The 26,410-nt window shown below is 49.0% G+C and overlaps 1 protein-coding gene across 1 annotated transcript in view; it reads left to right on the top strand.

Annotated features, from left to right (window-relative positions):
- TMC2 (transmembrane channel like 2) overlaps positions 1–26,410 on the top strand; it is a gene marked incomplete at its 5' end in the record, with an annotated part of 56,685 nt that overhangs the window by 25,036 nt on the left and 5,239 nt on the right. The window contains 8 exons of the mRNA XM_080976115.1: positions 636–815; positions 2,091–2,243; positions 12,571–12,699; positions 18,288–18,355; positions 21,543–21,782; positions 23,883–24,008; positions 24,725–24,803; positions 26,169–26,289. Coding sequence (XP_080832241.1) covers positions 636–815; positions 2,091–2,243; positions 12,571–12,699; positions 18,288–18,355; positions 21,543–21,782; positions 23,883–24,008; positions 24,725–24,803; positions 26,169–26,289 — 1,096 coding nt within the window. The remainder of the gene's footprint in view (positions 1–635; positions 816–2,090; positions 2,244–12,570; positions 12,700–18,287; positions 18,356–21,542; positions 21,783–23,882; positions 24,009–24,724; positions 24,804–26,168; positions 26,290–26,410) is intronic.

Raw genomic sequence — 26,410 nt, forward strand, 5'->3', positions numbered from 1 at the left:
GTTCTCAGTCAGGACAAAGAAGTGTGAAACCCAGGAGCTTGTAAATATTTCCTTTGATGGGTGTGAGGTGGAAGGCAAGGGAGAGATGGGGGCAAACCTGATGAACCGGTTCTTTGTGACATATGTATGATGTATCTGTGATGTATGCATGATGCTTCAACAAAGCTGTTTATGGGAAAAGGGGAAACTTATAAAAGAGGAAACATCCCTTTATTCAAGGCCTCTTCCTGCTTCTTCCATGTGGTGGGTGGAAGTCCTGTTGCAACAGTCTTTGAATAAAGATCAGGCCTACCGGCTGCTGTTTTGCGCCTTATACTCCTGGCTTGTGTCTTTGTTTGGCAAACCAAGTGAGCCCAAGGATTTTCCTATAACAGCTTGGTAGTGTGAGAGATCTATCCTGCTTTGCCCACAGAAGGACAAAGGCAGCCTTTGCCCTGCCTCCATCCCCGCAAATCGGAACAGCCAAAGGAGATGCACAGGGCCGGCCCTACCATTTGGCAAAGGGAGGCAGCCACCTCAGGCAGGAGATGCTGGAGGCTGGGGACGGGTGTCGAGGGGCGGAACTGGTGCCAAGGGTGGGCGTCAGCTCATTAATAACATTGCAAAATAACAAAGCTCTCTTTTCGGTGTGACAGGTTGAAATTGTTATGTCCTTGCTAGGAATGTTTTGCCCTCCGCTGTTTGAAACCATTGCAAACTTGGAGGAGTATCATCCTCGGATTGGACTGAAATGGCAACTTGGACGCATTTTTGCACTCTTCCTTGGGAACCTTTATACTTTCTTGCTGGCCTTAATGGATGATGTCAAAGAAAAGGTGGGAATCTAAAAAGAATATCCATACATTAATTCCCAGAGGGGTAGCTGCGTTAGTTTGCTGTGGCAAAAACAGAAGAGTCTTGTGGCATCTAAGTAAAGCCAATATTGCCCCTGCTAGTGAGTTTATTATGGTTGTGGTGAGATTCAAACCAGTCTCTTCCCACTATATTATATCGACTCTTACTCTGTGGTTTGGATTCCCTGAGGAGAAAAGATCCAGACAGATCTATCTGCTCTGGAGCAGAAAGTGCAGCCAGACTCACTGGAGGAGATGAAATCAGTCAGTTAGAAATAAAGAGTCTTTGCTGAATCAGCAATTACAAAAAATTGTAGGCTGGTGTGGAGGTCTAGCTGCAGAGGAGTCAGGGACATCTGGAAGTGGCTGACAGGGCTGAGCCACAGAAAAGACTGAGTGTATTGGAAAATCAGATCTATTCATGAGTCAGAGTCCATCAAGCAAGGCAGGGGGTGTATGAGAGGCAAATAAACCCTCGAGCAAAACCAAGGCCTTGTCAAGACGACTCCTCTGTAGAAATATTAGCCAGTGTGCCCATCAGGCCCAAATGGAAGTGTACTGCATTTGACTAAAAGATTCCCTAGAAGGTCTGTCTGTCCCCGTTCAACATGACATGTCAAAGAAATGGTTGGAGACAAGGAAGGAGACTTCTTGACAGCTATTCTACATGGCCTAGCTCTTAGGCTTCTTACACAATCTACCCCAAAGAGGGAGAATTATTCAGACCCCCGTGGCTGTGAGTCAGGTTTAGCACCATTCAAAACTGGTTAATTCTCCATACACCCTTACCGAGATTCAAAATGATGTATGACTTCAGTCTTGCTATAGGAGATGAAACAAGTGATTTAAAACAAAACAGACCAGGGCTTTGGAGGAAGAAGCCCTACAGAGCTGCAATATGTTTGGAATATGAATACTTGTTTGCACATCTTGACAACCACATTTGACCCCTTTTCTCAGCCACACTCACAGTCCAAGTGTGCACTGTAATGTAGCCAGCTGATTTTCATTCTCAACCAGTGCCTTTGGACTGCCTTGTCCATTCTGGCATATCTTCAATAGATAGTTCTTGGAAAATGCTTTCCAGGTGCTTATCCTGGATAGTACAGCTTCTCTGTTGTTGTTAACAACGTTTAACTGCTTCCATTTAAAGTTTAGATCATTTATGTCGCCATTATGAGGATACACGTTTACCCAGCATACATTTTATGAGAATTAAATATGATTATTTTAATACAAATATGTTTTCTGTTGTAGCTGGTTGAAGAAGTCAGCATCAGGAACATAACACATTGGACCCTCCTAAATTATCATAATTCGTCTGTGGCGAATGGAAGTGCTGTTTCTCTACCGTCCATGGATCCAGCCGATGTCCCTCGAGGACCTTGCTGGGAAACCACTGTGGGAATAGTAAGTCCTTCCATGAAACTCTTATCTTAGCATGCCTCAGACAGGGCCTGGTAGTGTGAGCCCTGTTTAACCGAGATCAGAGCTACACAATCCATCAAACTGAATTGTGTTGTGCACCCATGGGACTTCTGTACAATTTTGTAGCCTGAACTCATAGTGTAGGTGTTGGGAGTTATAGTTCAGCAGCATCTGCAGGGCCAAAGATTCCTGAAATATACTCAGAGTCGAGAGTGGATTTCATGCTCTTTGTTCAGCTCATAGTGGTGAGGAGGAATGGAAGTTCCCCCACAATATCTGCTTTATATACATTATTTACACAATGGGCCCCACGTGATTGGCTAATTACGGGATTCTCCTGTAGGCCAATCAGGTTGTGAATTCACTTCCACCTGGAGCTGGATTGGGTGGCTCCTGCGGACCAATTATACTGCTGCATTGTTCTAGGACCAATCAGACTGCTGCATTCTGAATCCTATTGTTCTAGGACCAATCAGACTGCTGCATTTTGGATCCTATTTAACTTAGCACATAACAGTTCCCATCATCCCTGGTCACTGGCCATGTTTGTTGGGACTGATGAGAATTGTAGTTCAGCAACATCTTGAGGACCAAATGTTCTGCCATAGAGCCAGGTGCACTTCCTCAAAAGACGGAGGTTTCCAAATACAGTCAAACCTTGGCTCCCGAATGCCTCCATTCTGGAACGTTTTGTCTCCCGAACACCGAAAACCCGGAAGTAAATGCTCCGGTTTTCAAATGTTTCTCAGAAGCCAAACCTCTGACGCGACTTTCGCTTGAGTGCAGGAAACTCCTGCAACCAATCAGAAGCCTCGCCTCGGTTGTCAAACATTTCGGAATTGAATACGTTCGACAACCAAGGTTTGACGGTACATAAAAAAAGTGTCAGCAGTAGTATTTTTTTCTGCTTTATTTATACGATTCCAAAACAGAAATGCACAAGGAAACATAAGGTTTGTACAACATGGTAAGCCAAACTGTGACTCACTGGAACCACCCAAATGTAGAGGTCCTAGAGGAGATCTCACAGTTACTTTGCTCCTCCCCAATTTTATTTAATCCCATGCCACACAGAGCTAAACCAAGGTTAGCATAACATTTGGACCCAGGCTCATGGTTCAGCTCTCTCCTCACTAACCACAGGCTGCAGTTAAGAGCAATAACCAGACCGCTGTCACCAGCTTCTTAAGTTAGAATACTGTCCGAGCTAAACTGATCCTTCTCCTGTTCAGAGCTATCTCTTTCAAGGACCTCGTAGTCTCAGCAGTTGCACGAAGGTTCTTTATTTACCCGGTCAAGTGTTCAGTGCGCAAAGGTTATCCTAACCTGTCCAACACAATCAATAATTCAAATAGTCCAAGAATCAAAAATCAAACTTCATGACTCACCTTTCACAACAGATGAAATCTATATCACGGTCTTCGGCAGGAGCAAAACAGTAACTTCCTTGTGGGTACTCTTTCTTCTTATGCTTCAGGGTACCTAACATCCAGCCTTTCTTTAATAGGGCATTTAGGGCCCATGGTTTTCTAGATAGCAACCCTATGACTACTCTAAAGTAAGAACTCTCCTCCCACAGGACTGGCACAAGTTGTTTTGGTGCCTGAGGAGAAGTAATAAAACCTTCTCACCCTTCTCAAAGTGCATATACTAAGGCTGGCCAATTTATTTTGGAAAATACCTGTGCTGGTCCCGGGGGTAAGGTACCTTGGGTGTAGCAGAGTCCACACGAAGAGGGGCAAGGTCCGAGGCAGAGAGCCGGGCGGGGAACAGGAGCGCTGGAACAGGAGGCTGTGCAGGGAACAGGAACACCGGATGGTCGGGAACAGGAGGCCGAGCAGGGAACAGGAGTACCGGATAGTCAGGAACAGGAAGCCGAGCAGGGAACAGGAGTACCGGAGAGTCAGGAACAGGAGGCCGAGCAGGGATCAGGAACACAGGAAGGTCCGAAGCCAACAACGACGTTGCTCCCGCAACCTGGGGCCGGGCTGACTGGGCTTTTATCCTCTTCTAAGGCCAGGGGCGGTCCCGGTCCCCAGGAGCCCCGCCTCCTCTGGCCTTAAGGCGAGCACTCCTCCTGGGGGCAACCAGTTCCCTTCGCCTCTCTGCCCTAAGCCTCTGCAGATCAGGAGAGGCCGAAGGGTTACTGGGCCCTGGAGGAGGCTCACCTGTGGCCACTGAGTCGTCAAGCCCCTCTGGGGCCAGAAGGGCTTCACCTGGGGCCAGCTCCTGATGCACTGCCACAGGTGCAGGCTCTTCAGCATCTAGGCCTTGCCCCAGTTCAGCCGGCCCTGGAGGCGGGGACTCCTGTGCAGGCTGGGATTCCTCTGTTTCATCCTCCGAATCGGAATCCCAGGCCATCACACCATCCCCCCTCCCAGGCCCCCCCCTCAACCGAGGGTCCGGACCCGGCTTGCCGGGGTACGTCGCGTGGAACTCTCGGAGGCAGGCAGGTGCGTGGACATTGGCCGCTGGTTCCCAGGAACGGTCCTCCGGTCCGTACCCCTTCCAGTCAATGAGATACTGCAGCTTTCCCCTGCGGTATCGGGAGTCCAGGATGCGTTCCACCTCGTACTCAGGCTCTCCCCGAACCAACACTGGCTGCGGTCGGGGACGGTTCGGGTGGAACTCGTCGGGTGGGGCCACCGGACTCAAAAGGGACCTGTGGAAGACCGGGTGAACCTTCAGGGTTGCGGGTAACCGGAGACGGAATGCCACAGGAGAGATTTGGTCTACGATAGGGAACGGGCCGGTGAAGCGGGCGTCCAACTTCCGCGAAGGTCGAGAGGGGTGGAGGTGGCGAGTGGAGAGCCAAACCAGGTCACCGACGCGAAGTTCCGGCCCCACCTGGCGGTGGCGGTCGGCCTGGGCTTTGTACGCTTCCTTGGCCTGGTGCAGTTGCTCCACCAAAAGCTGTTGCTGGGACTGGAGCTCTTGAAGCCACTCCGTCACCGCCGGGACCGCGGATGCCGGCAGCACCTCTGGAAACAGCCGTGGATGATAACCATAACTGGCCTGGAACGGGGTCTGCTGGGTGGACGCATTCACCGCGTTGTTATAGGCGAACTCCGCCAATGCCAGGTGGTCGACCCAGTAATCCTGCTGGTAGCTGCAGTAACACCGGAGGTACTGCTCCAGCACCGCGTTCGCCCGTTCCGTCTGGCCATCGGTCTGTGGGTGGTAGGCTGACGAGAGGCAGACCTCTGTCCCGAGGGTCTGGTGTAATGCTCGCCAGAACCGGGATGTGAACTGAACGCCCCGGTCGGACACCACGCGCTCAGGTAGTCCATGCAGGCGGAAGACATGCTGAAGGTACAGCTGAGCAGTTTCCTTGGCTGTGGGTACAGATGGACAGGGAGCGCAGTGCACCATCTTGGTGAAATGGTCGGAGAAAACCAGAAGGCAGGTACAGCCACGAGACGAGGGTAAGTCCACTACAAAGTCCAACGAAACTGTGTGCCAAGGGCGCGGTGGAACTGGCAATGGCTGAAGTAGGCCGGGGGGTCGCCCGGTAGGTCCCTTGGCGCGCCGGCAGACATCACAACCAGCAACGTAGCGAGCCACGTCAGCCTTCAGGCGGGGCCACCAAAACTCACGACTGACCAGATGGGTGGTCCGATACCGTCCAAAGTGCCCCGCTGCTGGGGCATCATGGGCCATCCGGAGAACCTCCAGCCGCAGTGGCCCTGGCGGGATGTACAGACGACCGTGGTGCAGCAGGAGGCCCTGATGCAGGACCAGCCCCGGATACTGTGGGCTGGACCCTTCAGCCAGCTCCCGGAGTCGTTCCTGGGCCCAAGCGTCGACCCGCTGCTGTTCCCGCACCCGAACCTGCAGTGGCTGCGCCTCCTGGGTGGCCAGGAATGCAGCCGGAGGTAGGATCGTGGTGGGTTCTGCTTGCTGTACCGTGTCTGTGTTGTCTTCAGGTTTCCGGGACAGGGCATCCGCCTTCTGATTCTGAGAGCTAGGGATGTAGCGGATCCGGAACTGGAACCGGGAAAAGAACAACGCCCACCGGATCTGTCTTTGGTTCAGCTTGCGGGTGGTCTGGAGGTACTCCAGGTTCCGGTGGTCGGTTCTCACCTCCACCGGATGTCGTGCCCCCTCAAGATGGTGGCGCCAGACCTCAAAGGCTACCTTGATGGCCAGTAGTTCCCGCTCCCACACAGTATAGTTACGCTCCGCTGGTAGGAGCTGGCGAGAATAGAAGGCACAGGGTAAGAGTGGCGCTTCAGGACCAATCTGTTGAGACAAGACGGCACCGAGAGCCGTACTGGAAGCGTCGGTCTCCACCACAAAGGGTCGAGAGGGGTCAGGATGTTGTAAGATTGGTGCCCTCTGGAAACAGGCCTTCAACCCCTGAAACGCCTCCTCTGCCTCCTTGTCCCAGGAAAACGGCGTCTTTGGGCGCAGTAGCCGGGTCAACGGGGTGGTGCGATGAGCATAATCAGCGATGAAGGTCCGGTAGTAATTGGCGAACCCCAGGAAACGCTGCAGGTCCTTGCGGTTCCGGGGTGCCGCCCATTCTTGAACCGCTGTCACCTTCCCCGGGTCCATTTGCACCCCATCTGGAGAGAGCCGGTGACCAAGGAAGTCCACAGTCCGCTGATGGAACTCGCACTTGCTGAGCTTTGCGTACAAACGGTGCTCACGCAAGCGCTGCAGCACGGTCCGGACATGTCCCTCATGGCAAGCCGGGTCACGGGAGTAAATCAGTATGTCATCCAAATACACCACCACGTACTTGTCTAACAAGTCCTGAAACACGTGGTTGATGTAGCGTTGGAACACAGCAGGCGCGTTGCACAAACCGAAAGGCATAACCAAATATTCGAACTGCCCGTACCGGGTCCCAAACGCTGTCTTCCACTCATCCCCGGCTCGGATCCGAATCAAGTTGTAGGCCCCCCGGAGGTCCAGCTTGGTGAACACCTGTGCCCCTTGCACCCGCTCCAGCAGCTCCGAGATAAGGGGCAAGGGGTATCGGTCTGGGACGGTAATTTTGTTCAGGGCTCGGTAATCATGGCAAGGGCGGAGTTCCCCACATTTCTTCTTAACGAAAAGCACTGGTGCCGCGGTAGGCGAGGTGGAAGGCCTAATGAACCCACGCTCCAGGTTCTTGCGCAAGAAGTCCTGCAAAGCCTCGCGCTCTGGCTCTGTTAGGGAATATAAGCGACTCACTGGTAAAGGCGCTCCGGGTTGGAGGTCTATGCCGCAGTCAAAAGGCCGATGCGGCGGCAGCTGGTCTGCCCCCCGTTCCTCGAACACGTCCTGGTAGTCCTGGTACACGGCTGGGAGCGTGGGTGCTGCCTCCTCTGAGGGCGCGGCCGCCAGCGTTCCGGATTGAGCATGGGAACATGGGTCTGGGAAGTGCACGGTCCGTTTGACCCAGTCAATCTGCACGTTGTGGGCTTCCAGCCAGTCCATCCCGAGCACCAGGGGGAAGCGGGGCATAGAGGCAATGTCCAAAGTTCGCAACTCCCGGTGCTGCTGGAGACACAGGACCAGGGGCTGGGTCTCCTGAGTAACGGCACCTGAACGCAGAAGTCGTCCGTCAATCGCTTCCACCTGGACCGGTACCGGCTTGTTCCGAAGTGGCACCTGATGATGGGCGGCAAAAGCAGCGTCCATATAGGAGCGGGTTGCCCCTGAATCTACCAAAGCATGGGTCCACCTGGAGGGTATAAACGTACCGAAACCATAAGATGTTGCAAGTCCATTGGTGCGGGCCCATTCTGTACGGTTTGGGACCCCCGGTAGCTAGGGCCATCAGCTACTGGGGTTGGCGGTTTCCCTGCAGCTGGCGTTTCTCAGGGCAGGACAGAGCGAAGTGTCCACTTCCGCCACAGTAAAGACAGAGATTTCCCTCCCGACGCCGCGCCTTCTCTGCGGGGGAAAGGCGTGGCCGCACTGCCCCGAGCTGCATAGGCTCCTCCGTTAAATCAGTTGTGACCGTGGGGCTGCCGGAAAAAGCTGGTGCCGTGAACTGGAAGTGTCGGCGACCCCGGGCCTGACGACGATCCTCCAACCGGTCGTCTATTTGTAGACTCCGTTGAATGAGAGTGTCCAGCGTGGTGGGGCGTTCCATTGTGGCCAACTGGTCCAGTACCTCGTCCGAAAGCCCTTCGAGATACTGGTCCCGCAGTGCCGAGTCATTCCAGGTCAAGTCCTGTGCCAACAGCCGAAACTCCGTGGTATATGTGGCCACCGTGGACTTGCCCTGTTTCAAACGCCGAATCGCCCGGTTGGCTTGACTCTCTTTCTGGGGGTTGCCGAACGCGGCCTCCAAACGATTGCAAAACCCCGTATAGTCTGCCAGCAAGGGGGAGTCTTGCCTGAGTAGCGGCAACGCCCACTTGGCCGCCTGGTCCTTTAACAAACTAATCAAAAAGTGCACCTTGGTGCGGTCGTCAGGAAAGTTCCGGGCTCGCCCCTGAATATACAGCTTGGCCTGGGCCAGGAACATGGGAAAGCTGGCCGGGGCTCCATCAAATTTCTCAGGCAAAGCCACTGGGTACTTGCCAGGAGCCGGGGCGTCGGCCCCAGGAGCCGGTAGGGCTTCCAAGCGTTGCTGAAGTGCCACAACCGCGTCGCTGAGCTGCTGCACGGTGTGAGTCAAGGCCTGGTTCTCCTGGGCCAAAGACACCAGTGCAGCCGCCTGTTCAGCCATGGCCTCTGGCTCTTCCCGAACGCACCCCTACGAAGGGGAAGTGCGGGTGTGGCGGGAGCAAACTGTGCTGGTCCCGGGGGTAAGGTACCTTGGGTGTAGCAGAGTCCACACGAAGAGGGGCAAGGTCCGAGGCAGAGAGCCGGGCGGGGAACAGGAGCGCTGGAACAGGAGGCTGTGCAGGGAACAGGAACACCGGATGGTCGGGAACAGGAGGCCGAGCAGGGAACAGGAGTACCGGATAGTCAGGAACAGGAAGCCGAGCAGGGAACAGGAGTACCGGAGAGTCAGGAACAGGAGGCCGAGCAGGGATCAGGAACACAGGAAGGTCCGAAGCCAACAACGACGTTGCTCCCGCAACCTGGGGCCGGGCTGACTGGGCTTTTATCCTCTTCTAAGGCCAGGGGCGGTCCCGGTCCCCAGGAGCCCCGCCTCCTCTGGCCTTAAGGCGAGCACTCCTCCTGGGGGCAACCAGTTCCCTTCGCCTCTCTGCCCTAAGCCTCTGCAGATCAGGAGAGGCCGAAGGGTTACTGGGCCCTGGAGGAGGCTCACCTGTGGCCACTGAGTCGTCAAGCCCCTCTGGGGCCAGAAGGGCTTCACCTGGGGCCAGCTCCTGATGCACTGCCACAGGTGCAGGCTCTTCAGCATCTAGGCCTTGCCCCAGTTCAGCCGGCCCTGGAGGCGGGGACTCCTGTGCAGGCTGGGATTCCTCTGTTTCATCCTCCGAATCGGAATCCCAGGCCATCACAATACCACAGACAAGGCCTCTCCATAGGAATAAAACACAATAATAACAAATAACCCCTCAAGACAGCCTAAAGTAGCAGCCTCACTTTGTAGACCTGGGACTCAGCTATACAGCTGCAAATAAAACATTTTAAATGCAATATACAAATGTGGCACTAGACGGCAACAGTGAGCTATGCCAAATTCAATGTATTTTTTAAAACGTTTCTGAAAAAAGCATTTTCATCCCAACCACGGCTTTTATCCGATGCAAAGAGCACTAGGAAGCACAAAAAATGGAGATTCTCTTCTTGAACCAACTGACCACTTCGGACTTTTATATCAACAGCAGATCTGGAATGTTCTGGAATCCCATCTCCAACGGTGGAGCGCTTCTTTCAGTGGCCAACCAAATACCTAGAGCATAGCTGTCAACTTTTCCCTTTTCTTGTAAGGAATCCTATTCGGAATAAGGGAATTTCCCTTAAAAAAGGGGGAAAGTTGACAGCTATGATCTAGGGGAAGCCAGCAAAGAGGACAAACAGAAAAACTTATAAGACTGATACCTTTGCATTCTCCTGGTCACATAACTAAAGACATTGGATACAGATGTGCTTTTCCACAGAAATTAACACCACAGAGATATAGCGGTTTGGGTATGTGTAAGAAAATAACATAGCACCCCAGCTATTACCTTTGTGTGTGTGTCTTTTGTTTTCAGCTTGCACCATCTCCCACTGTATTTCAACCACCAACAGGCAAAGTCTGCAGGCTCCATTAGGAATTCCTCCTTTAAATTAAAAGCTTCCCCCCTGCAGCTTCAACCCATTTTATTGCTTCCTTGGAACAGTGCAGGTGGAAGATTAGTGCCAAAGTGCCCCTGATTGGGTCAGTTTTCGTTCCTCATTTGGGGGCCGGAGGGAGGAAGATGTTTATAAAATTACTTCCCTTCAATTATGTATATTTTTTCTCCATAAGAACAAAGGAGTGGCAGGAGATACACTGCAGCTTTCTGAATCTAAAGTACAGGAGACATCTAGTGGTCACAACAGAAATGAGAAGTAGGTTCCTGCAATGGAATCTTTCTTTGCCTGACCAATAAGAGAGCAGGTTTGAAGCAGAAGAAGTTAAGAACTTTGGGGATTTGAAAAAGAAAAGAACACTTGAAAAGACAGTTGGAGAAGGGAGAAGGAGCAGGAGGAAGAGGGCTAAGGGATTATGAAACAAACATGGGTTCTTAGTCTCCTGTTTGCCTCATGGTGGTCAGAGGAGCCAACTCCTGGGGGCCGAGGTCCCTTTGGCTCCGCCCAGTAAAATATTTGAGGGCCTTCCCCCCAAAACCATTGACAGACATTCAAATGGTGACATCATGTGATTGATTATGAGGGGTGGGGCTTGCCGACCCCCCAATATTTTATTCAAGTGGGTCCCCCCTGCTCATGGTGCTCATATTTCAGGGAGACGCCAAAAAGACACACACACCACTGTCCTGCTACTTTATAGTCCTGTCACCAGCAGACAGATGCTTTGCTTGAGAAACACCAAATGTGTCCTAACCTAAAGGAAAGACATGGGAGTCTACAAGAGAAGAGGAAAAGATGGAAGCAGTAGACTCAAGGCTCTTTCTGAGGCGACAAGCCTGCATCTGGGCTGCGCCAGTTCAGGCAGCAAGAGGGAGCTTGTCATGGAGAAGTCTCTCATGGCATCAAAAGAAAAACTCTGTACTTGCAGCAGTCAGTCAAATGAATCCTCATCTACAGACTGAAGTGCTACAGCATGGGTAGGCAAACTAAGGCCCGGGGGCCGGATCCAGCCCAATCACCTTCTAAATCAGGCCCGAGGACGGTCCAGGAATCAGCATGTTTTTACATGAGTAGAATGTGCCCTTTTATTTATTTATTTGTGGGGCATAGGTTCATTTTTTCCCAAAAATATAGTCTGGCCCCCCACAAGGTCTGAGGGGCAGTGGACCGGCCTCCTGCTGAAAAAGTTTGCTGACCCCTGTGCTACAACATGCACAAGGGTTTACTGCCTCAGTTAGAACTAGGCAGGTGTTTTGAACAACACAAAAGCTGGCCAGCTCCCTTGGCCAGGAAAACAGGAGGAACATTGGAAAGCCAGCACAGTCTTGGTCCAGCTCTATTTCTTTATGCATTTATATTTATTTATTAGATTTATATAGTGCCCTTCGTCATAAGATCTCAAGGCAATTTCAAATTTTGCTTCTGCTGTAAAACCCTCCAGTGCCATAGTCCTCACACCCTAGGCCAACCCCAACCTCTCTCACCACCAAAGGAACACAAGTGAACAACACAAGCAACGCTGACACCAAACTCTACATACATTAAACATAATAGAAACACCGCCACCCGACCCCACCCCCATCCATCTTCCCTCTCTCCACCCCCCTTTCTTTTTTCTTTCTTTTTTTTCTTCTCCCCCTAATGCCTCAACAAATGAAACGGATTTGTAAAAATGCTACATTAAAAAAAAATACGAGGCACTACACTTCTGTAAAACAAGAAAATCCTTAATAAAATATTTTTTTTTAAAAAAAAACCTCTGCCTGAGGAGTGTTGCTAGGCCTTTGGGGACTTGAATAACCAGTTGGCCGGGCTGCAACTTCGACAAATTCAATCGAGGCAAAGGAGTTCTGAGGTAAAAAGTGAGCTTGGTTCAGCACCAGGTATAACCGGACACTTAGATTGGCCTACAAGTCCCAACACAGTCTTTCTAAGGAAGATTATACGGGAAATTTGGTGGCTCCTGAATTAGTGACTTCTGAAAGACAATTTTCTGTTTTAATGTTTATTTCCTCTTAAAATAATATATATGGCAGTTGGGGGAGTCTTAGAATACAAACTGGAGAACATGCTAGCTAAATGCTTATCACTTTTTGTCGTCCCCCCCCCCCAGGAATTTGTGAGGCTCACTGTGTCTGATATACTTGTGACATTTGTAACCATACTTGTGGGAGATTTCCTCCGTGCTTGCTTTGTCAGATTTGTCAACTATTGCTGGTGCTGGGACCTGGAGGCTGGATTCGTAAGTAAATGAACTGTAGATGAAGCAAAGTTCTTGTCTTATAATAGAGTTTAACCAATGCTTTGAGCCACATTTTAATTCTGGTTTCCCCCCCACTGAAATGTAGATTTAGAATCCCCGCACTGCAGATAAGGCTAGTGTAACTGCTCAGGCAGGCTGGGGCATGTTATGACTTATAAATGTGTCATAACACTTCATTTTGCAACAACTGCAGCATCTGAACTGGCCTTAAGGGCAGTGGCATACAGAACAAATGACGGTAACCTAGCCTTGAGATTGCCAATGCATTGATCGCTATAGCCAGGCTCTTGTCTGTCCAGCAGCAGTTGAAGTTGGCAAAAGGCTTTGTCTTGTCTGCAGCAATCTATCCTGCATGGATTTAAAAGCCAGGAAGGTAAAGATATGCTAGAAAAACTTAAAAGTCCCAAAATCTCAGATTATCAATAGTCCAGGACTCACCAGAACATCAGGCTGTGCAGTGCATGGTACCGTCATGTGGAACCATTAATGCGCATATATAAGAAAGACAAGATTATTCTCAGCGCCCTACCCCACCCCGTTCAGAGATGGAACTTGCAGGGATACGGAGGAAACTGAACTCTACCAACTGCCCGAGTTGATTTGATGTCAAATGCATCACGATAAACCATGCCAACAGTTTTTAAAATTTAATGGCAGAAGTGTGGGGAGGCAATTTTAACTGGGAGCCCAGCCCATGGAGAAGTTTAACCGTTCCCTCCACAATCATGATCTAAAGAGCGGGGGGGACCCTTTTCCTGCTATAAGTCTTATGGGGGACGACTCCCAGTGCTGTCAATGGGAACATTTTCCCCTAAGGCTCATAACCACAGCAGGGCTGGGGGATTTTCATTGGGATCACAGTGATCTTGGGCAAAGTCATGAAGGCTGACCTACCTGTTATGTACTGAAGTTCTCACCCTGGGCCAGCAGGGGGATACTGTAGATAGTTATGCAAATGAAGGATCGAAAGTGACGTTCAGTGATTGGATAGTTTGTATGCAAATGAAGGATCGAAAGTGATGTTCAGTGATTGGCTAGTTACAGAAAATGGTTACTGTTGCATTCCAGTGGAGCTCTATATAAGCAGGCTGACTGTGATGGCCTGGGAACCCCCGGCTCCTGGCTCCAGTCCTTCCCAGCAGGTCCACGCCCACAGCCGAGTTAACGGACCTTCATTGCAGATTATGCTGATCGCACCACCCCGTTGACCCGGCTACTGCGCCCCAAGACGCCGTTTTCCTGGGACAAGGAGGCAGAGGAGGCGTTTCAGGGATTGAAGGCCTGTTTCCAGAGAGCGCCGATCTTGCAACATCCTGATCCCTCTCGACCCTTTGTAGTAGAGACCGACGCCTCCAGTACGGCTCTCGGTGCCGTCTTGTCTCAGCAGTACGGACCCTGCGCCTTCTATTCCTGCCAGCTCCTTCCAGCGGAGCGTAACTATACCGTGTGGGAGCGGGAACTACTGGCCATCAAGGTGGCCTTTGAGGTCTGGCGCCACCATCTTGAGGGGGCACGACACCCGGTGGAGGTGAGAACCGACTACCGGAACCTGGAGTACCTCCAGACCACCCACAAGCTGAACCAAAGGCAGATCCGGTGGGTGTTGTTCTTTTCCCGGTTCCAGTTCCGGATCCGCTACATCCCTAGCTCCCAAAGCCAGAAGGCAGGTGCCCTGTCCCGGAAACCTGAAGACAATGCAGACACGGTACAGCAAGCAGTACCCACCACGATCCTACCACCGGCTGCATTCCTGGCCACCCAGGAGGCTGAGCCACTGCAGGCTCGGGTGCGGGAACAGCAGCGGGTTGACGCTTGGGCCCAGGAACGACTCCGGGAACTGGCCAAAGGGTCGTGCCCTCAGTATCCGGGGCTGGTCTTGCATCAGGGCCTCTGCTGCACCACGGTCGCCTGTACATCCCGCCAGGGCCACTGCGGGCTGAGGTTCTCCGGATGACCCATGATGCCCCAGCAGTGGGAAACTTTGGGCGGTATCGGATCACCCATCTGGTAAGCCGTGAGTTTTGGTGGCCCCGCCTGAAGGCTGACGTGGCTCGCTACGTCGCTGGTTGTGATGTCTGCCGGCAGGCCAAGGGCCCTACCAGGCAACCCCCCGGCCTACTTCAGCCGTTGCCAGTCCCACCACGTCCTTGGCACACGGTTTCGCTGGACTTTGTAGTGGGCTTACCCCCGTCTCGTGGCTGTACCTGCCTTCTAGTTTTCTCCGACCATTTCACTAAGATGGTGCACTGTGCCCCCTGCCCATCCGTACCCACAGCTAAGGAAACCGCTCAGCTGTACCTTCAGCATGTCTTCCGCCTGCATGGCCTACCTGAGCGTGTGGTGTCTGACCGGGGCGTTCAGTTCACAGCCCGGTTCTGGCGAGCATTGCACCAGACCCTCGGGACAGAGGTCTGTCTCTCATCAGCCTACCACCCACAGACCGATGGCCAGACGGAACGGGCGAACGCGGTGCTGGAGCAGTACCTCCGGTGTTACTGCAGCTACCAGCAGGATGACTGGGTCGACCACCTAGCATTGGCGGAGTTTGCCTACAACAACGCGGTGAATGAGTCCCCCCAGCAGACCCCGTTCCAGGCCAGTTACGGTTATCATCCACGGCTGTTTCCGGATGTGCTGCCGGTATCCGCAGTCCCTGCGGTGACGGAGTGGCTTCAGGAGCTCCAGTCCCAGCAACAGCTATTGATGGAGCAACTGCGCCAGGCCAAGGAGGCGTACAAGGCCCAGACCGACTGCCACCGCCAGGTGGGGCCGGAACTCCACGTTGGTGACGTGGTATGGCTCTCCACTCACCACCTCCACCCCTCTCGACCTTCGCGGAAGCTGGACACCCGTTTCACTGGCTCGTTTCCTATCGTGGACCAGGTCTCGCCTGTGGCATTCCGTCTCCGGTTGCCTGCAACCCTGAAGGTTCACCCGGTATTCCACAGGTCCCTTCTGAGTCCGGTGGCCCCACCTGACGAGTTCCACCCGAACCTTCCCCGACCGCAGCCAGTTTTGGTTCAGGGGGAGCCTGAGTACGAGGTGGAACACATTCTGGACTCCCGATACCGCAGGGGAACGCTGCAGTATCTCATAGACTGGAAGGGGTATGGACCGGAGGACCGTTCCTGGGAACCAGCAGCCAACGTCCATGCGCCTGCCTGCCTCCAAGATTTCCATGTGGCGTACCCCGGCAAGCCGGGTCCAGACCCTCAATTGAGGGGGGGGCCTGGGAGGAGGGATGGTGTGATGGCCTGGGAATCCGATTCAGAGGCTGAACCGCAGGAATCCCAGCCTGCACAGGAGTCCCCGCCTCCAGGGCTGGCTGAACTGGGGCAGGGCCTTGATTCTGAAGCGCCTGCACCTGTGCCGGATCCTCAGGAGCAGGCACCAGGTGAATCCACTCTGGCTCCGGAGGTGGTTGAGGACTCAGTGCCTACAGGTGAGTCTCCCCCTGGGTCCAGTAACCCTTCAGCCTCTCCTGAACTGCAGAGGCTCAGGGCAGAGAGGCGAAGGGAACTGGTTTCTCCCAGGAGGAGTGCTTGCCTTAAGGCCAGGAGAGGCGGGTCTCCTGGGGGCCGGGACCGCCCCTGGCCTCAGAGAAGATAAAGGCCAGTCAGCCCGGTCCCAGGTTGCGGGAGCAACGTCGTTGAAGAGCTGTTTCGGCCAGCACCCAGTCCTGTTCCCCCAGCGTTCCTGTCCTTGCCCGGCTTCTCGCTGTGGACCCCGCTTCGCCCGTGGAGGACTGTCTGCCAACCCTCAACTCAGGTCCTGGACCTCACCCCACGGTAACCTCCCCCCTGGACCAGCACACTGACTGAGCTCCTCAGTTCAGTTCTGCTCCAGCTTACAAATAAAGAGCTGCTTTGGAAGAATCGCTATGTCGTCTGATATGTTCGCCCACAACTTAACACTACCCTCCCTGGGTTATTATGAAGATAAGTGTGTGTGCCACCAAGCTCCCTGATGAAAAAGTGGGATGTAAATGTGACAATAATAATAATAATATTAAATAATAAAATTCAGCCTTCCAACATCTGCTGTTTAAAAAACAAAACACTGATGTGGCTTCTAATTACATCTTTCGCATCCCACTAACAACATTTGGACATGGCATTCCCACCCCCAAGGCAAAAACTGAGACAACAACAAACAGAAGCAGCAGCTTCCAAAGAATGAAAGTTGTCCCCCGTAAATAAGTACACAGATGGAATATATGAGAGCTGATGCTAGTCACATTAGGCTAGAGAGAGAAAACTGAGTCATTATTAGACAGCTCATTATATCTCCCAATTTTTACACAGCATCTGTAATTCTTCTTTCCTGACAACCCCAACATTATGTAATTCTCCATCTATGGGGTCACATTGTTCCCGCTTGTCATTCCAGCGGAAGACAGGCAGTCTTGAGTCACGCATATTGTTTCAGCAATCCTATTATTGTACTCCCAATTTGCTGCTTTCCACCCACTCCCCAGTTTTGGCGCTGCCATCAGTTTCTCTAACAAGGTGGAGGCTTGGTTCAGCAGGAGGATGCATAAAACCCTACCAACAGATAGGAATGGAGGGTTGTGTGTCTTTATGTACTTATTTGCAGAAATACACGTAGAATTCATTTTACCTGAGATGCAGAAATAAGGGATCCGACAAACGTAGCATATGCTGCATCCAACCAGCATTTCACTAGGTCACTATTTGAAGGAATTATTTTTTTTAATCCACTTTAAAAACAAATGATTGAAAATGCAGAATCTGGGAGACAAGGGAATGGTCTGGTGCATATCTATACAGACCATAATGTTGGTGATAGAAAATGACTACTGTGTGTTCGTTGCCACCCTACAGGTATTAGTTTCAAAGAGGATAAATGTACAGGAAGCTTTTTACAGCCATTCAGTGATAATTTTATATCTAATGCAACAATAGTTGAATTAGGGTACTGTCAGGGAACTGACATCGGAGCTAGAGGAGGAGGGGAGGCTCTCAAATGATGCTGGAGAAGGGCCCAGCAGGGAGAGAGGCAGCTCAGCAGATGGGGAAGCAAATCAGCGCAACACCAGAGATAAAGGGGGGCAGATGGGGGAATCGGCGAGAGGGCTCCAGGACTCTTCACCGGACACCAGCGGGGAGAGCACGGGTCCTCCGCTACCCACGCCCTCCCTGCGCAGAAGGCTTCCGCGCAGGGAGAGTAGGAGGAGACTTGGCGTCAAACAACTTTTATGTTGGAAAAGGTTTAAGAAACGCCCACTGACGGATTCTGCTAGCGACTGAGGCAGCCACGAAGTGAAGGGCTGTCCAGACAGAAAGGTTTAAACAAGGCAACATAGCCAGGAGAGGCGGCAACTTACGCACGAGCAACCCATACTCATTACAGGTACTCCTTTTTGAAATGAGATATCAGCGATCTCTAGGCCCCTTTTATATTTATTCAAATAATCCAAAGGGTAAAAGTGAATGGAAACCAATGTTTTATTTCAGGTGAGAATCCTTTATTTTCCCCTTGATATTTCTGTAGTCCTCCAATACCAAAATTTAGCATTCAGTCATATTTCCTCTTTTTCATTACAGCCTTCATATGCTGAGTTCGATATTAGTGGCAATGTGCTCGGTTTGATCTTCAACCAAGGAATGATCTGGTGAGATATTCTTGTCTACTGTAGCCCTTTGCTAGAGAAAATGCTAAATTAAAACTTAAGAAATGCACCAGACTGAGGTCTGCTGTGCATTTTTGAAGGCCCAACAGAGACACCATTTCCTTAGGGTCTTGCGTAAGAGCAGTGTCAAACAAAAACTCATGATCTCCTTCTACCGGGCCACAATAGAAAGTGTCCTTTCATACTGTATAACAGTGTGGTAAGCTGGTTTGACAGCCACGGACAGAGGGTGGCGAATACAGCACATGACATAATGGGTTGTCCTTGGAGTTCGCTAGATGACATCACAGGAGACCGCTACTTCAGGACAGCGAGGAAAATTCTTAGGGACGACTCACATCCTGGCTAACACTTCTTTAATCTTCTACCTTCGGGCAGGAGATACAGAAGTATAGTCAACCGTACCAGCAGGTTAAAGAACAGTTTTTATCTGTGGGCTGTTGGGCTGCTGAATGGGGAAAAAATAGTGGTGTAATTGACTTACGACAAGCACACAGAGTGTGAACAAGACTGAGTATATGGGGGGGGGGCTCGTTTAATTTCACTGCACACGGGTGGTGTAGTGACAATAAAGGGTTTTTTTAAATTATTATTATTATGGCTCTTCTAATCACTCAGAAGTGCATGCTAGACACATCACATTTTGGTAACTTTTACTCAGAACGGTGGTTTTAGAACAAACACCTACCTATTTAAAAAGGTTCTAGGATAATCCCACAGGACCATAGGATGCAGTGTCAACTTACGCAAGCTGAGAATCCGTCAAAGAACAGGGGCGAGGAAGAACAGCCTGTTCAGTTTGTCACTAAAACAGAAATGTGGAGCCCATTATCATGGGGTTCATTTTATATATGAATGATGACCAAGATCCTACATTTTTCCATATTCTGCAGTCCAGGGAAGGTCCATAGCTCATTGATGGAGCATCTGCTTTGCATGCAGAACACCCCAGATTCAATCTCCATTATCTACAGGCAGGGCTGGAAGAGACCCCCATCTCTCCATTATCTACAGGCAGGGCTGGAAGAGGCCCACGAGAGCTGCTGCCAGTGACTAGAGAGCTAAACTGATCAGTGGTCTACAAGGCAGCTTTCCATCATCCTATGTTCCTTGATACTCACTGAATACTCCTTCCCTCTTTTCCCCATTCACGTATGCTCCTTAAACTTTTTTAGCCTGTGCACCTGAAATTGAGCAAGTGATATAGATTCTTCTTTCTCAGTCCAGTGGGAGGGAGAGATGGATCATGGGACATGGCTTGGGTGACTTGAGCAGGCTCCGCACTGTTTTTTCTCCTGCCTCACCCAAGTGATAGCTCCACTCTCTGTCCTACTTTCTGTTATTTCAAAAATGAAAAAGGAGTTCTCATACCTTGAATTTAGCTGTTCAATCTCCCTCTCTCCCCTGCTCAGTCATGAGACTGGGAATTACAAAAGAAAAAAGAAGTCAAAAGTCAGGCTTGGCGCAAAGGACAAGAAGGCAATGTTTTCTTCTCAAATAAGGAAGAGAGGAGCCAGCCTCATAAAGAGCCCCTTATTTTTCTTCATATAGGCCCTTTTTTAGAGACCCCAGGGCTTTAGTTTCACAGACCCCCATGTGCCTGCCCCAGATATACCAGTGAAAGTCTGTGAAATCCTACAAGTCCAGTAAGCCCACTAAACAACCACATTGCCTCTTGTAAGAGACTGTCTGGGGCAGCTACTCCATCAAGTTCTCCTTAAAGCCCAGACAAATTCCACAGCTGGGGAACCTCCTGAACCAGTCTCTGTTTATTCTCAAAGCAAGGGCAGGTGCAGGGCAACCCAGTCAGATGGGGAGGGTACAAATAATAAATTATGGTTATTATTAAGCCAGAGGTCCTTCCAGCTCACAGTTATGCAATAATAATAACAATAATAGTAATAATAATAATTTATTTATATCCCGCCCTCCCCAGCCGAAGCTGGGCTCAGAGCAGCTAACAACAGTAAAAATAACACAGTTTACATAAAATCACAATCAATTAATTGAAATACATTCTAAAATCAATTCAGAGTCAAATTAATGGCAACATTGGGCTAGAGTTCTATGAGGAGTACAGAAGAAGGGGGTCAGACTGTGTCTTGGCCAAAGGCCTGGTGGAGCAGCTCTGTCTTGCAGGTGCTGCAGAAGGATGTCAAGTCCTGCAGGGCCCTAGTCTCTTGTGACAGAGAGCTCCACCAGATCGGGGCCACGGCCGAAAAAGCCCTGGCTCTGGTTGAGGCCAGCCTAACCTCCCTGTGGCCCGGGATCTCCAAGATGTTTTTATTTGAAGACCGTAAGGTCCTCCGTGGGACATACCAGGAGAGGCGGTCCCATAGGTACGATCCAAAGGCCACTTGCAGCCCACTTTGTCACTCCAACACCAGGGAGTTCATTTAGAAACAGACAGGGGTGTGGAAACCTTATCAGGCTTGGTTCCATGCCCACACCTTCTATAAGCTCCTGTTGGTGTTCCAACATGTCCTCCACCCATCCAAAACACATGGCTACCTTCCTTCATCTCACCCACCAAGGCAATTTTATTGGTGCACATTCCACCTAGATGTTTCTCTCATCCTGGGACACTGAATGGGGCATTGGCTACCTACTGTGAAAGTCAGTTCTGGTCCAGCATGAAGGAGACACCCAGTCCCACTGCAGTAGGTGGCTGCTGATGTGATAGAGCTCAAGATGTCTGGTTCTGCCATGCTATCTCAGAGGAGGCTATCCGTATGCTGACCTTATTTTCGCTTCAGCATCCAACCTTTCTACTGTCTTATGCATTACAAAGGAACTAAGCTGGAGCCTCTTCTGTCTGCTCAAGTCACCCAAGCTATCTCACATTATTATCCTGTCTGATCTGGGTAGTGGGTGGAGACAGCTCATCTGGATGTATCCCTAATGCTGAAACCGAAGGGACTGTCATAATAAGTAGCTATGGTTCCATTTTGCAAGCCAGGCAGGGGAAAGCTCTATTTTTAAAGAGTTTGCTTTATAGTACGATCACATTGTTGTCGCTAACTACTTCCTTCCTGGCAGAACTTGCTCTGAGTCCATCCTTAATACCAGGCTCCTATGCTCTTCTATAGTTCGCTGTTTCTGAAGTGGATGCAGCTAAAGCCTTCCTGAAAAGCTTTCTATATTTCTCTCTTTTCTTCCTTCCTTACAGGATGGGATCCTTTTATGCACCAGGACTAGTTGGCATAAATGTGCTACGTCTATTAACCTCCATGTATTACCAGAGCTGGGCTGTTATGAGTAGCAATGTTCCCCATGAGCGCGTGTTCAAGGCGTCCAAATCCAATAATTTTTATATGGGGCTCTTGCTGTTGATCCTGTTCCTAAGCCTATTGCCGGTTGCCTACACCATAATGTCCCTGCCTCCCTCCTTCGACTGTGGACCATTCAGGTATTGGGGGATCCTGGTGGAGAACACCTCCTTAGCATGAGACCAGACTCCTGCTCATTTGTCCTACCATGCACACTAGACCCGATCCTATGCACATTTACTGCTGTGTTTAATGGGCCTTATTTCCATGGAAGAACATACATAATAAAGAATTTCTCTTAATCTTCAGGGTGACGGCCAACAATGCCGTGCTGCTTCCACAATGGGGCTTTCCTTGTCCTCCTCTCCCCTGCGGCATGCCTTCTTCCTAAATCTTCTCCAGACCTTTGCAGACCCTCTGGAGCAGACCTTGCGTGTGTGCAGTGGACTACAGAGGGGAGTCCTATCAAATGTGCTGGTGCAATGTTAGCTATTGCCCTAGATTTTCTTATCAGCCCCATAACTGCATATTTAATAGGTAGAGGAACGTCAATTGTTGTGTAACTTTAAAGAGTTTTAAAGAAAGTGTACTCTGTTACTCCAACTACTGCTAGCTCATTGGACACTTGCTGTCTCTCCTGACTTTCTTGACCAGTGTTTTCTTTCTTTCCTTTCCCTGCTTTACCTCTATGAAAAGAGATGAGCTGTTGAAGAGTAGGACAGCATCCAGGGTGAGCAATTGACATATTCAAGGAGAAGCCATGGACAGTGAGCAGTCTGGTGTTCCCTAGGAGTCTTGATATTCCCTTGTCGCAGAGGGAACAGCCCTATGGGGAACTATATAACATACACACCAACATTTCTCCAATGAAAATAGGGGCATCCCATTCCATAATGATAATTTTACTATTTATACCCCACAGATCTGACTGGGTTGCCCCAGCCACTCTGGGCAGCTTCCAACATATATGAAAACATAATAAAACATTAAACATTAGGAAAACTTCCCTGTACAGGATTGCCTTCAGATGGCTCAGCAGTCAGATATCTCCAAACCCTCCAACTTTTCTCCAGTGAAAATAGGGACATCCTATGGGAAAGTGGAATATTCCGGGATGAAATCAGAAACTGGGACCAGCTTCTCTAAATCAGGGATGTCCCTGGAAAATAGGGACACTTGGAGGGTCTGTATATAAGACTGTGCACTTAACCTGGAAGATGGAAATGTAATGGATCAATACATAGACTAAAACTCAAAGTACCAGAGAAGTCAGACAAGCTTCAGAAATAAAGCCCTGCTTTCCAAAGCAACTTTTTCCATTGCCTCCCCATCCAAAATCTGCAATGTAATATGACCGTAGATGGTAAAAGTAAAACAGAAACTGACTTCTTCAGAATATGCTCCACTATCACTGTATTAATAAGCATTTCTTACTGCCATTCTGCATCGGCTCTACACAAATTGCTCCACAGACTGGATTAACATGTCAATGAGCCCTAATTTGATTTAATAACTGTTTCTCGCTGCACTGCTGGCTCTGACTCAGCGTGGAGCCAGTTCAGAACAAATTGTTCCTTTTGCTCCACTGTCCGGACCATTCTTTTGTTAATAAGCGGTGTCAGTAGCAATCTCTTCTCAGACTTTTGAGGGAAGAAAGAACGTACACAGTTTCTTTAGATTATTTTAGACAAGTCTCTTTGCATGTAGCTGTTCTACCCTTTAAGACTGCATCACAGCACACTGGTCTGTGGGCCACTTGACCTTGCACATATGAAGAATATGGTACTGTATAATGTCTGCTATCCTGAAGTAACTAGATGCCCTCATTAAATCCCAGCTGGTAAATAACCTGCCACACTCTTGATAGCTGTGAAATGGTTTAGGTTGATAAAAAGACATTCTTGATCCAGCTCCTGCTGAACATAACACAGTGTACAAAAGTTTCCAAAGATGAGGATTGCTTGTCATGCTCCCTTTAGAAAAGAAAATTGAATGCTGCCCCCCCTAAGTCTATGTAAGTGGACTTTTCACTACCTTTTATGTAACTGAAAACAAATTTCAATTAAATATTATGTTTGGGAAAAAGACAAAATGGATGCATGCACCTGCGTCTTGACATACTCAAAAAGAACTACACAATCTTGGAATTCCTCTGAATGGTGCGTTTCCGAAAGAAGTTGATAATGGCCTCTAATGAGTACTGAAAACTGTCATTTATATGTACCTGTTTACCATTCCAGTGGGAAAAAGAAAATGTACGATGTAATCCAAGAGACCATCCAACACGATTTCCCACCCTTTGTGGCCAAGATCTTCGGTTATGTGGCAAATCCAGGACTAATTATACCCGCCATTCTACTTATGATGTAAGTTGTTCCAATAGCCTGGGGACCTGAGAGCGAAGAAGAGTTTTATTTTAGCAAGAGGTATCCTTAGGTTATTGGTTTAAAATTTGCTAGGATTTAAAATGTCGTGCTGTGTGTGTAGCCTGAAATCAAACCAACCATTAATGGATTATGCAGAATCTGTCAAAAATGTCTTCTCACCCTAATTCATCTCCACTCCTTATATCCATAATACAGATTATTTTTCCACCGCAGCAAAAACAACAATACTTTTTTGTAAGCCACTTTGATATTTTTAATGATATGCTTATATATAGTTTATAAATATTCTGTTTTAACCTTTAAACGCCTGCTGAAAACTTTTCTATGCTGCCAAACCTATCCAGGCAATTAAGACAGTGTCTTTCTTTAACAGTTGATGGCCTCTGATTTTAATTTTTTCTGTGGTTTTCATTATATATAGATTCTCGTAAACTGCTTTGATATTTTTTGCTAGAGTTGTAAAAGAAAGAGGTTTTTTTGTTTGTTTTTTGTTAATAGCTGATAGGAAATGTGGATATTAACAAAAACACTCATGAAAGTGTTTAACTGATATTGTATTTCTTAGATCAGTATTGAGAGAATGCATGAATTAGGCAATGTGTTTTGGTCTCCCAAATAATTAAACCTGCCTCTTTTGTCTACTTTTAAGCCATTGTAAGGTGTCACAGAAGTTTAACTGATATTTGATTTTGTAGCCTTGCTATATATTACCTGAATGCTGTGGCTGAAGCTTATCAACATGCCAATGCGGAGCTGAAGAAGAAAATGCAAATGGTATGTTTGTATTTTATCAAATTAACTTACAAATGAAAACACCACAGGTGTTTGGGTCCATTGTTGAACTACATGGTTCAAAAATCCATGTTCATGTGCTGATTGCTACATTCCTAGCATTCCTTAAGTACATATTAGCTCATCCTGAATAACCTGCTCCTTCTTTATATATTAAAACCACATAATAAATTCTCATATTCCCAACTTTTTAAGATGCACTTAACACTGATATAAAAAATGCTACAACATTTTTATAATATGGAATATACCCGTGTGCTGCTCTATCTAGGGGCAAGCATTTGAAAATATATGATGTATCCAGCCCCCCAGCCCCACTCCACTGGCATAAATACACTCTCCAAATGAATGTCTCACCCCACCTGAAGAACTCCATTCTGAGAGTACACAGAGGCTTTGTGGTTTTTTAGAAAACAAACAAACCAGTTTTAACAAGGAAAAGTGTTGGGTACAACACAGACACTAACACAACACAAAGCCTTTTCAAATTCCCTTCGCTCGGTACTCAGATCTTGTTTTAAACTGCGAGTCCTCCCCCAGTGTCATCCCTGCTCACTCTCCTCAAAACTCTGACACTGTTTAAAATTGCCACCTTTCTCTCTCTCCACGATCCTCTATTCCTGCTTAATTCAAACCTCTGCTGCTGTTTAAACCACAATTTCCCTCTCAGTAGCTCTCTTACCACAGCAGAAGTTTAAGTAAAGCAGGGAGAAAGAAACTCTGAGAGGAAAATGACAGTTTTAAACACTGGCAGGACACTGAGAGGTCGTTTTTTAAAAAGAACAAATCGGTTTTTAAAAGGAGAAATATCAGAGATGAGCACAACACAGAAACTGACACCAAAAAGCTAGCACAACAGAGCTTTTTCAAACACCCTTCTCGCTATTCCCAAACCTTGTTTTAAACTGCCAATGTCCCATCCTGCTCATTGTATTTATCCTGGTATTGTTTTAAATTGTCACTTCCCTCCCCTCAATGTTTCTCCATCCCTGCTTTACTCAAACCTGGGCTGTTGTTTTAAACCATTTTTCCTGCCCTGTTTCTCCATTCTCATATGTATGTGTATTTATAAATAAATAATATTGCTGCATTTCAGGTAATTTTCCAGTTTCAAAACATCCGGTTTATATTGAGTACACTCAAGTCTCAGCCTCTGTTTTAGTTCTCCCTTAATTTGTAGCTTTTACCATAATTATTTTTAAAAAATGATGATGATCATGCCTGAGAGCTGTGTCCAACGCTAGTCCTACTCGGCGTAGGCCAACTGAAATTAATCATCAGGACGAGCTTAGGTCCATTAATTGCAAAGGATATGACCCTAACGTGTTTACGTGCAATGCTCTGTAGCAACGTGAAGATGAGAAAAACAAGAAGAACAACAAAGCTTCCACCAATCCCGCAATGCAAGATTTGGAAGACTTGCTTGTTCCACGTGCAAAGGCCATGGATGGACCCAAACCAACAGAAGGTAAAAACAGCCCAACCCACTGGCCTTCCATCAATGCTTGTCAATGTAATTCTTTTGGTAAATCCCTGGGCTCACTTCAAGGTTTTGGTATTGGTATACAAAGGTTTAAACAACTTGGGAA

The sequence above is a fragment of the Podarcis pityusensis genome, assembly GCF_964106645.2.
Source record: "Podarcis pityusensis genome assembly, chromosome: 12".
NCBI lineage: Eukaryota > Metazoa > Chordata > Lepidosauria > Squamata > Lacertidae > Podarcis > Podarcis pityusensis.